General features: G+C 39.7%; 1 protein-coding gene across 1 annotated transcript in view; it reads left to right on the top strand.

Moving 5' to 3' along the window:
* Window positions 1-10,862, top strand: part of LRP2 (LDL receptor related protein 2) — a 177,498-nt gene extending 166,636 nt beyond the window's left edge. Inside the window, exons 75-79 of the mRNA XM_045033029.1 lie at window positions 1,390-1,519; window positions 3,923-4,033; window positions 4,219-4,326; window positions 7,861-7,932; window positions 9,332-10,862. Coding sequence (XP_044888964.1) covers window positions 1,390-1,519; window positions 3,923-4,033; window positions 4,219-4,326; window positions 7,861-7,932; window positions 9,332-9,493 — 583 coding nt within the window. The 3' untranslated portion in view covers window positions 9,494-10,862. The remainder of the gene's footprint in view (window positions 1-1,389; window positions 1,520-3,922; window positions 4,034-4,218; window positions 4,327-7,860; window positions 7,933-9,331) is intronic.
* Window positions 10,863-12,884: the final 2,022 nt, after the last annotated feature.

Genomic DNA, 12,884 nt, shown 5'->3' with positions numbered 1-12,884 from the left:
TCTAACTACTGGTTCTCATTTTAAAATCTTTCTCAATGAGTATGGCCTAGCGCTAAAGTCTGTCATTGTTCAACTCCTCCTAATAGGCTCTCCCTGTGTAATGCGCTGGCTCAGTGCATTTGGTCATGTCTTCTTTTGGTGGTTCCAGTAGCTATAAAAGCCTGCTACAGACATCTAAAGGAATTCTCTTTTAGCTCAACACATAGAGCTTGTCTTCACTGTAAAGTGTATTTGAAATATAACTTGAGTGTTGCTCCCAACTTATCCAGTCCACACACAAAAATCCTTATTTGGAGTATGGTGGTGCTTTTAACTTGAAATGACTGGCCCATCAGAGGTTATAGTCTAAAGCTCAAAGTAGCACAATTATAGCTGTTAACACAACCATTCTGCAACGTGGACATAGGCTGGCTCCACCTGAGTGCTACTAGTCCTCCAATACCTTCCCACGGTCCCCTTGAAAGGACAGACAAGCTATCCCACAGTTCATTGGGAAGGAATTCACAGAGCAGCTCAACTTACTTACATGCAAAGAACCATGTGATGTGCCCCTAGAAGTCTTATTGCCACACGAGTGAGGTCAGTGCCAGTGTGGACTGAGCAACTTTAATGTTATTTAGCAGTGTGGGTACTTTCACTCAAGCCAGGTTAACTCGAGAGAAGTAACTTGAGTGTAGATAACCTCAGTTAACTCTATAGTGAAGGCCTCTCTTTTAGTTGCTGAAGGTCCTGTTTTTGACCACTGCTGATATCTTCATGTGTAAGGCCACAGTTCATATTACTTAGAACTGATACTCTTCCTCTCACCCAATTTCTAACATTGCTCATACAATTGCAAGCCTAAATTGCACCTGCAGTTATCACAATTTCATGTGCAAATTGGGCATTTACATGAAAATACCCATGGGGAACCTAAATGATTATTTGTATACATAGACAACTAATGTATACAGACAATTCCTGAAATTTTATCCTCCAGTTAGATATACAATTGTAATGACATTTTTGTGTATGCTTTGGGCTTTTGCCCTGTGGAAAACTGGCCCTAAGGTTTTAATAAGAATTATGCTATTGAATAGTAAAATATTTTAAAATGACAATGGAGTTATGAATTTGTCAGGAAAACAAAATTGAAAATAAGACTAACCAAATTGTAGTCAGCATACCTTTTCTTTTTTAATGACTCAATATAACCAAACCCTGAGGTTCTTACTCCTTATTCGGCCAGAACTGCCATTGTATTCAATGAGAGGTTCGCTGAAGTGAAGAGTAAGTAAGGCTCCTGGAGTTGGCCTATAGAGAGAATGTTTCAAGTTTCCTAGCAACAGTCACACAGAACATTTGATTTTAAAGATTACTGTCCAAATAATTGATTTTTTATTTTTGAAGCTTAAGCAGTCTTGTAAAGTCCACTGAAAATGGCAATGGGGTGACCTTCCGATCTGGAGCAGATGTGAGTATGGACATCGGTGTGTCTGGCTTCGGAGCTGATTCTACTATAGACAGAGCAATGCAGATGGTATGGCTCAATTCCAAAATCATCTTTAACATTTTCCCTTTTTTTGGAGCTGTTTTGTGTGTCAAATGGAAGAATTTTATACAGAAAGACAATGGGATGATAAATGCACTACAAACAAAGAAGTGAATATTGAATTAGGTTACTCCAAAGCAGTGTCGGAGAAAAACGGCTTATAGAGTATCTACTTTATGTACTAAGTATGATGTATTGTGCTTTGTAACCAAAACTGTACAACAACCCCATTATATTATTCCTATGGGAATGTTATTGTTTGTAGTGTTGTTAGTTAGTTTAGGATTATGTTATTGTTGTTGTTGTTGTAGAAGACGTAATGATAGTACTACCTTTCATGTTCATGCTAATCATTCATTGTCCTTACATCCAATGAAAACCCCTACGGTTGACATATCTGCTGTAGAATCTGAAATCCATGGTTTAATGCAAATTGAAATTTGAAACTATTTGTTGTACTGGAAGTACAAAATGGGGGAGTGTGGAAGCAGGAAATAATTAACAAGGATTTGAGGGGATCTTAATGCATGTCAGTTAGTTAGCATGAGTTAGGCTAGCTGTGACCCTAATGACGTGAGATTTGTAGAAGCAAGATAATGTGAGACAGACGAACGAACTGTCCCAGCTCTCTTGGGCTCCCTGCTGCAGATATACCTTCCTTCAGGAGTGCTCTGTCTGCTAGCTATCCCCCTCCACTCCCTAACTCCAACCAGGCTTCTCTCATTGAGTGAGAGCCAAAGATTTTCTCTCATTCCTGGTCAGGCCCTAACCAAGCCAGGTTCAACTCTTTTAACTTCTCTCTCCAGTTTGACATTTACTGCAGGTGTAGCGGATAGGAGGCTGATTGCACCCATAGGCTCTCATTTACCTGCAGGCCCAGTGTGGGGTTGGTATACACCAACACAGAGTACAACTAGCTGCTGTTAGCAGGGCCGGCTCTAGGTTTTTTGCGCCCCAAGCTCCAAGCAAGCAAAAAAAAAAAAAGCCAGAGTGCCGCTGAAGCAAAAAAAAAAAGGCTGGAATGCCGCCCCTTGATGTGTGCCGCCCCAAGCATGTGCTTGGTTTGCTGGGGCCTAGAGCCGGCCCTGGCTGTTAGCTGCTGACACAGTCACTCTGTTGCGTGAATGCAGATTAGAACCACTCAAGTACTGCTAGTCCTCCAGTGCCTTCCCACAATCCGTCCCTGTGCCCAGAAAGGACAGACAAGCTCTCCCACAATTCACTGGGAAAGAACTCATAAAGCGGTTCAGCTTACTGTTGTAGAAAGAAACACACATAATTGAGCTCAGTGCCAGTGTGGACACAACAGCTCAACTGTTATTTCAGTGTGGCCAGTCTCCCTGGAGCCAGCTAATGCAAGTGCCAATACCCTGAGTTAAATTTGCAATGAAGACATGCCCAGATAGTGTTGTGGCTAGCTAAATCTGAAACAGAAAGTCACATATCAAAATGCTGCAAGGCTTTGAAATCATTCAGACTGGATCCTCTGCATCACTATGGTCACTTGAGAATTCTGCAGTGCAGGGGCAATCCTGAGGTGCTTGAGAATTGCCATAGTGATTGCTGTCCACCCTCGCCCTCCTGGCTGCTGGCAAGGAATTGTGACCTGGGAAAAGGGGCATGGCCAGGGCAAACCTATCCCCCAGCAATACTTGGCAAACCAGGGCATTTAGAGAGGCCTTCATGTTGCTCTAATCTGCCCCAGGGGACTAACCCAGTGCTCAGTCCGCCAAACATTAAACAGTTTCTGGCAGCATCTTTATACATCTACCCAGAGCACTGCAGCCACTGCTCAGGTCTGGCACAGTATGTGTGAAGTAGCTGCCATTTATATTATGCTCTGCAGGAATGCAAAATGGTGTCTTTCTAACTTAATTCAGAGGTTTTTAAATGATCAGATAAACTTGTGTTTCTTCTGCAGAAAAATATAGCAATCTCCCTACTAGGGCAATGTGAATTGAGCCCATTCTTTAATATTTCAGATACCAATGGTTAATTTGTACGCCATGTTGAAGCCTCTACAGTGAAACACCTGTTTGGGGATTATGCTTCCTTTGACATTTCCTTGCTCCTGAAGGCTTGCTTTGCGGAAGCCATCCTTCCGCTTTGTAACACATTTTGAGTAAATTATTGAAATGTTTCTTTTTTGCCTAGCTATGAAATGGACTATGAGCCATTATTATGTGTTCAGGCTTTGAATGTGATGTACTCAGTGGTGATCGGATAGACAATTAACAAGTCATTGAGTGGAATAATGCATGGTAAAGTTACACATTGAGTTTCATATATAACTTTACAAAAATAAAAATGTATTTCTCCCTGAGGTAAAGGATTAGATTACAAAGTGCTGGCTATGTTAGCTGTATATTATACTGTGGGTTTTTTTCACAGAATGAAAACTTTGCCGTGGAGTCAGGGAAGCAGCCAATCACGTTTGAAAATCCAATGTATATAACCAGAGAAGGTGGAGCCAGTGTAGTGAATGTAGCTCAGCCTCCATGTGTAAGAAATTGAGTGTTGCTTTTCTTCTTTCCTTCTTCTTACATCCTTATTCCTCTTCTATGCACTGGATCTTTCTTTCTCCAATTTCTTTTTTCATTATTATATCAGTCCTTGTCTGTGGGTCTTAACTTTTTCTCATCATTATTAGGATCTGTATAACCCTTTTAAATTATTTTTACAAACAGGTGACTGCATCTGATAGTGAGGAAAATGAGAATTTTGGAAATCCTGTCTACTCTGCTGCAATATCTGCTAGTGCACAGCAACCTTCTGCAAGCATAGAAACAACACAGGTAACACAGTGGTGCTTTAAAATTTTTTAGAACTGCACTAATTCATTGCTGTATTGTTCTTAGTCTTTGAAAACTCTTCAGTGCTGCAAACCCAGAGCACTGTTTTATTTGAGATCAGTGTTAGGATATCTGAACTCTCACCCCTAATGCAGGAAAGATGTGCAATATAATTTTCACTTTGCATAAAATAATGACCTGGAGTGAAATTGACACATCTCACCGCACAAAGTCCAACTAATCAGACTTTATATGACAGAAACAAGGCTGCAGTTCATCCTCGCTGCGGTTGCTATTCCAGCATGCAAGCTCTTCTTCAGCCTCATATACAAGGCTTTTGTCAAAGCATCTCTGCAAGCATTCTCTTCCCTTGTCCACCTCAAGGATCCACTTCATGTTAGTCTATTTACAGTCTGTGCAGAGTTTGCCTCCTCATGAAGTGCAGAGATCATGCTATGCACAGTTCCAACACAGCACTGCCATAGGGATTAAATGTCTACACTGCAGTTATAAACCTGCAGCTGGCTCATGCCTGCTGACTCAGGCTTAATTGTGGTGTAGATGTTCGGGCTCTGGCTGCAGCCTGAGCTCTGGGACCCTCTGATCTCTCAAGGTCCTAGAGCCCAGGCTCCAGCCTAATCCTGAATGTCTACACCCCAATCAAACAGCCCCTTAGCCCAAGCCCCTTAGCCCAAGTTAGCTGGCATGGGCCAGCTGTGTGTTTTTAATTGCAGTGTAGACATACCCTTAGGCACCTAATCTATCCACAAAGTTGCACCAGTTTAACTAAAGATATGATGGGCGCACTGGTTTAGTTAAACCAATATGACTCTGTGTGTGGACGTTCTTACATCCCTTTAAATCTGGTTTACAGCCATTTAGACAAACCTTTAAAGAGGAGTTGAGGGCATTTGGCACCTCACAGAAAGTGTCGGTACCTCAAAGGATATGGCCCATAATCCTTTTGCTATTCTTTCCTGTCTCTGCAGCACAGATGCCAACACTTCTGAATACTGAGTATGCTTGACAGTTGTAGGAACCAGCTGCTAAAATTTGTCAAGTTTTATTTCCTGCTAAGACTGTTTCAGCCCCAGATGGCTTCACAGGGTTCTCTCTGTTTCTCTCTAGCACTGGCTATGCTTGTGACATTGAAAGTGCATTTGAATGGCAGTATTTGTACCTCTGCAGTGAAGAGCCTACCAATGTTTCCATTATAACCCTCTCTTTTCAGGGCCTTCTTTCAGCATGAAAGTTGCAATGTGAGAAGGGAGATCCTCAGCTAGTGTAAATTGCCATAGCTCTGTTGACAATAGTGGAACTATGACAGCTTACACCAGCTGAGGATCTGTTCCCTCCCACTCACAAGATAAGTGATTTTTTTTAATAAACATTCATACATTCAGCAATTAACAAACAAATCCCTACTGAAATACATCTTCATAAAAATAGTTCGGTTTTCCATAGACAGTAACACTACACTTTGATCTAAAATCTGATTCATTGTAATGAAAATGTAAGAGGTTTATCATTTGTGTAGTTTAATCATGTTTTTATATTCTGTTTATAACCATAGCAACATTAAACATTGCAATTTCATGCATCACCTGCACACAGAACGTTTGTTTCAAGTATTGTTGAGTATTTTCAGTGTTGAAGATCAAAGAATTTTCTCGCCTAGCTTAGTCATGTGATTCGTGGAAGTCACATTATTATTTCTGAGAATACATATAAGCAAAGGCTATCATATCTCTTCAGCTCATCTCTCACATAAATTACGAATTGAGGCTCACTATGAATTTCAGTGGACATGTGCCAGAGAATATTTTGCTGGCTGCATGCCTGTTGCTAAGGTAACGATAACAAAGTGCATATTATTGAAGTTTTCTTGAGGGGCAGAGGAAGTCCATTAAGGCAATCAGGATAGGGTTTTGCTTGTGGTGGAAGCAAAGTCCCAGGCTTATCTGGTGAGTGGACTGAAAGGCTGAGTGCTTAGCTTAGGTGCTAAGTTATCCTTCCTATTGAGTCAACAGCATGCGAGTGTAAATGCTGATGCTGCAGAATGACAGAGCATCCCTGGAACTCCTCTGGAAACTGAGGCTAAGAGAAATCTATTGAATTACTTTAGTTAGTGATGTGGCTCTTTACAGGTCAGCATTCTTTTAGGGCCTGATTCTACAATTTTCTCCTTGTGGGTGGACCCGAGTTTCCAGGCAGAGCTCACGAGGCCTTGTATCCCTGCATATACTTGAGTGTTGCTCAGTCGTTACAGTAATTTCTCATTTTATAATTTCACACCTGTTTTTTCTTTTCCATTTGATTTGCGTAGAGTCCATTTGTAGTGTTATTCTCTATAAATAAATGTTGTCATTTTATCTGCTGTCATCTTACCTTGTGGATACTGCTTTAGTTAAAATAACAATAATTGGTCTATTAGATTAGAAACTGGACAGGATCCCAAGAGAACTGGGCTCTTTTCTAAGCTCTGCTACTGACTTGCCTGACCTCTGTTTCCCTCCTTCCCTTTTTCTGTCTTGTCTACTTCGAATATGAACTCTTTTGCGGCTGTCTCTTTCCATGTGTTTATCAAGTGCCTAGAACAGTGGGGCCCTGATTCCTGTTGGGGCCTCTAGCTCAGTGGCTCTCAAACTTTTTTACTGGTGACTCTTGTCACAGAGCTAGCCTCTGAGTGCAACCCCCCCCCTTAGAAATTAAAAACACTTTTTATATATTTAACACCATTATAAATGCTGGAGCCAAAGTGGGGTTTGGGGTGGTGGCTGACAGCTGGCTGACCCTGAGAGGTCCCGACCCCCAGTTTGAGAACCCCTGCGAGCTGCTACTGTATTACAAATAAGAAAATAATGCTAACAACAAAATGGGGGTGAAGGGGAAATAGTCTAAGATGAGCTCATTTGAATGACATTATTGAGTATTAAAAGGTAGATTTAGGGAGATGACTGTTAGCCCATATGGTGAATTAAAATAAGAATTAATTGGGTGGTAGTGAAAACCTAGTTTATTTTCCCTGTCCTGAAAAGATCCACTGAATTGGCTTCTGTGGCTGGTTGACTGGTGAAGGATTAGAGGCCGTGTCAGGAATAATAGTATAACTGGCCATTTTAGGTACGATTTGTGGGTTCCATCTGATATGCTTTTTTCTGATGAGCCTTCAGAAAACCCCAAACAAGCAATGCCTATACTCTTAAGGAGAAATTACATTTTTAGACACTTTAACTGTGTTATTACATTTTTCGTTTCTTCCTTTACAGATGGGTTGCCGTTTTAACGATTGTTAAAGCTCTTAGAATCTGAGATAGGCTTTAAAAAAATTACATCAAAAGAACTTATTAAAAATAAATAAATAAATAAAATGGTGATGGGTTGAACGTTTCCTGACTAAAATCACTTACGGATATAGCCAATAGGAAATGCTATTGAAAACCCTCCCTCAACAGTATTATCATTTTGAAAATGAAAAGGGAGAAACTGTTCTGCTAAAGAGTTTATTAGTAAAGTTCTATTATTTTTATCTTTCAGGAAACAAAGTGGAGTTTCTTCAAAAGAAAACTGAAACTAAGTACTAATTTTGAAAATCCAATCTATGCAGAGGTAACTCTGAATTGTATCACTCTCATTCTCAGCCTGCACTTTTCACCTAGCTCACGAGCGGGACTGGTTCTTGTGGTGTGGGAAGCATGAATTAACGTTTGTTTTCACAGTATAAAGATTATGGATAAGAGTCTGTGCTGCACCAGTAAGAGGCACAGCACAGAACGTGCAGCATGGGGAAAAGGGGCTGGGGTGGATTTAAAGCCACAGTTACGCCCTCCCAACCGTAGGCTGTTCCTGGGGCTGAAGAAGCTGCTGGCATAAGTCCCCAGGGCTATCTAAGGCTGTGTCTACACTATGCACCTTTTAGCGACACAGCTGTGCCATGCCGCTAAAAGGTGGGCAGTGTAGCCGCTCTTTACTGGCAGGAGATAGCTCTCCCACCGACAAAATAAATCCACCCCCAACAAGAGGTGGTAGCTTTCTCCCACCGACATAGCACTGTTCACACCGGCACTTTTCATCAATAAAACTTTTGTCGTTCAGGGGCGTGTGTTTTTTTTCACACGCCTGAATGACAAAAGTTTCACTGACAAAAGTGCAGTGTAGACAAAGACTAAGTTACAACAGCCCCTGGCACTGCCCTATGAGCCACTTCACTGCCCAGAATCTCTGAAGTGCTGCAAGCTGTGGCCCAGCTCTGAGCTTTCCCCTCTCCTCAAACCCACCCTTGGCATGCTTGTGAGGGTTCTTGTAAGGCAGCCGTACAGTCGTCTTCTGCAGTGCCTGCATCAGGGGAATTCTGCCCGGGCTGGACACTGGCGCTTAAGGCCCTTTTATCCAGCATAAAGGAGCCAGATCAAGAGTCTCACACGGTGGATAAAATTTTCAAATGCTCAGGAGTGACTTAGGAGCCTAAGTCCTATTTTCATAAGTGAATTAGGCATGTAGGAGCTTAAGTGTCATTGAAAGTAACTTCTCCTCAGTCACTTTGGATAATGTGACTTAGGCTCTGAGACATGTAGGTGCTTTTGAAAATTTTACCCTATTTGTCCCGTACTGTATGAGATGTGAGTGGGAATTTGTAAAGCGAAGGATCCAGCCCAGCAAACACTACTGAGATAATGCTTGCTTCCTAAGTAGTGCCAGTTACCTCAGTAATTATCTACAGTAATGAGTGTATATAGACATATAAAATTACTCATTGTTAAACACATGGGTGGTAGTAATTGTTGGCAGGATCAGCCCTGACTAGTTTAGTAATTCATTTTTTTCTCAGCTTTGCCTGCTGAGGTGAAATCCGTGTTTAAATAATGATACATGGGCTGATGGTCAGAGGGACTGAGTATCCATGTACCTCATTGACTTGAACAAGAGCTATGAATGCTTAGCAATTCTGAAATCAACCCTAAAGTGAATGGTTAATGCTAAACCATGGTTTTTATGGTGATTGTTTCAGATGGAGAAGGAACAACAAGGGGACACTGAAAATGTCTCTCTCCCCTCTCCTTCACAGCCTCCTAAGATTACTCTCAAGAGAGACCCACCTTTAGCTTATACAGCAACAGAGGATACATTTAAAGACACCGCCAATCTTGTTAAAGAGGACTCTGTTGTATAACTAGTTAATCAGTTAGAGAATAATTAGACATACCCATTTGCACATATATTTTTTATAAACAGAAGGAAAAAGGTTCACATTCAAATGCTTTATAAAAAATATATACACCTTTTAGCCAATAGCTGAAGATGTTTTTTGAAGCTATGCCTTGTTTTTTTGACAAATGCCAACTGCTATTTTTATGAACAATTATCATGATGTACTATATGTATATCTTTGCACTGAAGCTGTCTGAAAGTAATGTTATAAATATATTGTACATTTGTAAATTTTTGAAAGATTATCTTGTTTGTTGATGTAGCTAAAGAAATCTGTTTTGAATTGGTTGTTGCATCTTTAGGGATAAATCCATTATATACATGATTTAACTAAAAAAAATCAAAGTAAATATAGAAGTTTTCTGATTTACAGAAAAGTTTAGAGCCTATATATTTATAACAGCACCTTCTTAAACTTGTACTGGTGTGTTGTGTATCTCTACTACCCATTTAATATACTACTGTATAGAAAAATGGGTCTCTCTGTCCTCTCTCTCTGTATATCTCATATTAAACAAAAGATGGAAAATTCAGTACAGTGTATTTTGGCTGAATAGCTACCTGCACAGAATATTGTTCTTGCAATATTTTGTCTGGTTGAAATCAAATAATTCCTCCCCAGATCCATAATACATGTATTTTCCCTCTAGGTTCCAATTAAAATATCCCATTAACAGCGTTCATAGGAAGAGTTGATATATTTAAATTTTAGTACCATGCTGTAATTTCATACTTAATTTAATGAGATTTTCTCCTGATCATCAATGGAATAACTCTGTTCTTGGCTGGAGTCTCTGGAAGTCGTTTGTACTGTTAAATGAAGTAGCTAGCAAAGTACAAAAGATGCTGGTTAATTTAAAAATGAACCAGCTTTTTTCATGTGAAAAATTTAATTTTTATTGACTATTTATTTCCTGAGGTGGACATTAATAGAAAGGGAAACAGTTTCTACTGATGCAATCTTTGTAGGTCATCCGGTTATATCCATAACGTTCTATCAGAATATTCTGTACATGTTGCTAGCTTTTCCATTAATTAGCCAGTTTAGTTTCCATAACATGAACCATTTAAGGAAAGTCTAAGCACCACTGCAGGAATAACTCTAATATGTTATTTAGCATTCCTGGCTAGTTACTCATATAACTGCAGGTTCCTAAATTTATAATCAATGAGACTTCTGCTGTTTGATTGTTTCATGCCTGAGTTCTCAAAATATATCCTATCCCTATTTAGAATGCTTGTTGTAATGACTTTGAAATGTATTTTGATTAGAAAAGATAACTGGAAAATGATGCTGCTGAATAAATCTAATAAATGTGTTATTTTATCATATTCTTAATCCATAAATTATTGAGTCTAATGCACCATACAAATCTGACATAATCTGGAGCCTTCAGTACAGACTGAAAAAAAGCAGTGCTGTAGAGAACACTAATAAAAGTACTTGTACTTTCCAAACATTTGAGCCTAGTTACACATTGAGGGGTAAATCAGAACTCTATTGAAGTCGGTTATACCTTGGTAAAGCATGAGATGAAAATCATTCCCATTTAACATTAATACTCACAACATCCCTTGTAAAGTAGGAAACTATTATTCACAGTTACAGATTGTGAAACGAGGGCAAAGAGACTGACTGGTTGGAAGCCATAAAAGGAGTTGGTGTCAATACTGGGATTAGAGGTGGAAAGTTTCTGGTTTCCAGGCCTGTGCTCTGGCTGCTCAGCTCTCCAATCCCAGTAAATCACAGAAGGCCAAACTTTGGCTTGTACGCTCCAACGTGCATATCGTACTAGTAATTGTAGAGCTCCCTGGACAAAATACATGCAAGTTAATGCCTACACTATCATGTTGCTAACGCTATTGTTAATATCCTTCATGAGTTCCTATCCAGTAATCTCTGTTATGATGAGGTAATAATCAGAATAATCTCTCTTCTGATGAGGATGAATGCCTGTCACTGTGTTGGTCAACGTAGGTGTATTAGAGAAATAATTAAAATACACATGCACAAAAACGGGATCTCAGACCAACACATGTATTTGCTATGGCTGTGTTAAACTTAACCTGTTAAATACATTGGAAACCTTCAGTTCAAGGAAATGTCTGCGAGAGTCAAATTTTGTCTCCCTGCATCCTTGTGGTGTGTCTGTCTTCTTGGGCCAAGTGTTTTTCTAATATTCCTGTTCTTGTGGGAGTGCTAGCCATATACTTGGCCCAAGAATCACAATATGACAACTGACCTTTTACCTGAATGACATGGCTCTTTCTGGTGTCTGTGTGCCAAGAGAAAATAGGGCTTGCTGCACCTAGGTGCTTGATTCCTCCTCCAGCTGGAATAATATTATTGTGTAGCTGGCACAGCGTTTGTGTTGGTTTTGAAAGGCAGCTTACTCAAAGGTTTTGCTTTGGAGAAACACATCCACTTTTGCTCAAGCCAAACCCTCTATTTGAATCTGTACCCATTGATTCATAACTCATGCGGGTGTGATCATGAACTGATTTTAATGATGGTGCAGATTTGCACATAAGCGTGATTCAGAAGATGTACTCCGTTCATGCGTAAGTTGTTTGCAATTTTAACTTAGTGCATGAGTCCAGCTCACCCCCAAAGTTGGCTTGGAATGTTGTAAATCATTATCATTTTTACAACTTTTCTATGATACATTTTATTCACAATTTAAAGAATAATGCAATATCCTACAATACAGAAGAATTGTTACATCCTGGAAAAGTTATGAACAGTGTCTTTTGCACAAAAATTGTATAATAAATTTCATTTTACAAATGTAAAGCATGTCCAGTGTGTAAGCATGTCCAGTATATCTCTTATTCTGTAAAATCAGGAGCCAGATTGGCAGCCGGTTTATATTGGTGTAACTCCATTGACTTCAACTAAGCTACACCAGTTAATACTAGCTGAGGATCTGGCTTCAGATCTGTAAACCTTTTCAAGTACATAGTTCTGTTATAATGTCTCTGAGCAGTATTTTGGAACTACCAGTATTTTGGACTACTTCAAAGAGGATCTTTCCAAGGAATAGGACATAGGGAGTGTAGTTAGTGCTTTATGAATATTCAGGCAGTACAGACCTGAGCAAAACACATAATGGCTTGGTAACTCCATTTTACCCCAGTGCTTTACTTTAAGCTGTTCCTAGTAATCTGTGGAACAGTTTACAAAAGATGTTTTTTTAAAAGTGGCTTCTTTTTTCTTTTTGAAGGAAAGAACTATCTCAAACCCACAAAATTCTTATACTTGAATTTTTAGAGAGAGATGATATTGAGGCATACGTTTTCCAAATCTAGCCTCCCTTTGCACCCATAAAAAATGCAGGTGTCAATTTTGCAAA

Source organism: Mauremys mutica, chromosome 10, assembly GCF_020497125.1.
Source record: "Mauremys mutica isolate MM-2020 ecotype Southern chromosome 10, ASM2049712v1, whole genome shotgun sequence".
Taxonomy (NCBI): Eukaryota; Metazoa; Chordata; order Testudines; family Geoemydidae; genus Mauremys; species Mauremys mutica.
Note: the sequence above shows the minus strand (reverse complement) of the source record. Positions and strands in the feature narration are given on the sequence as shown.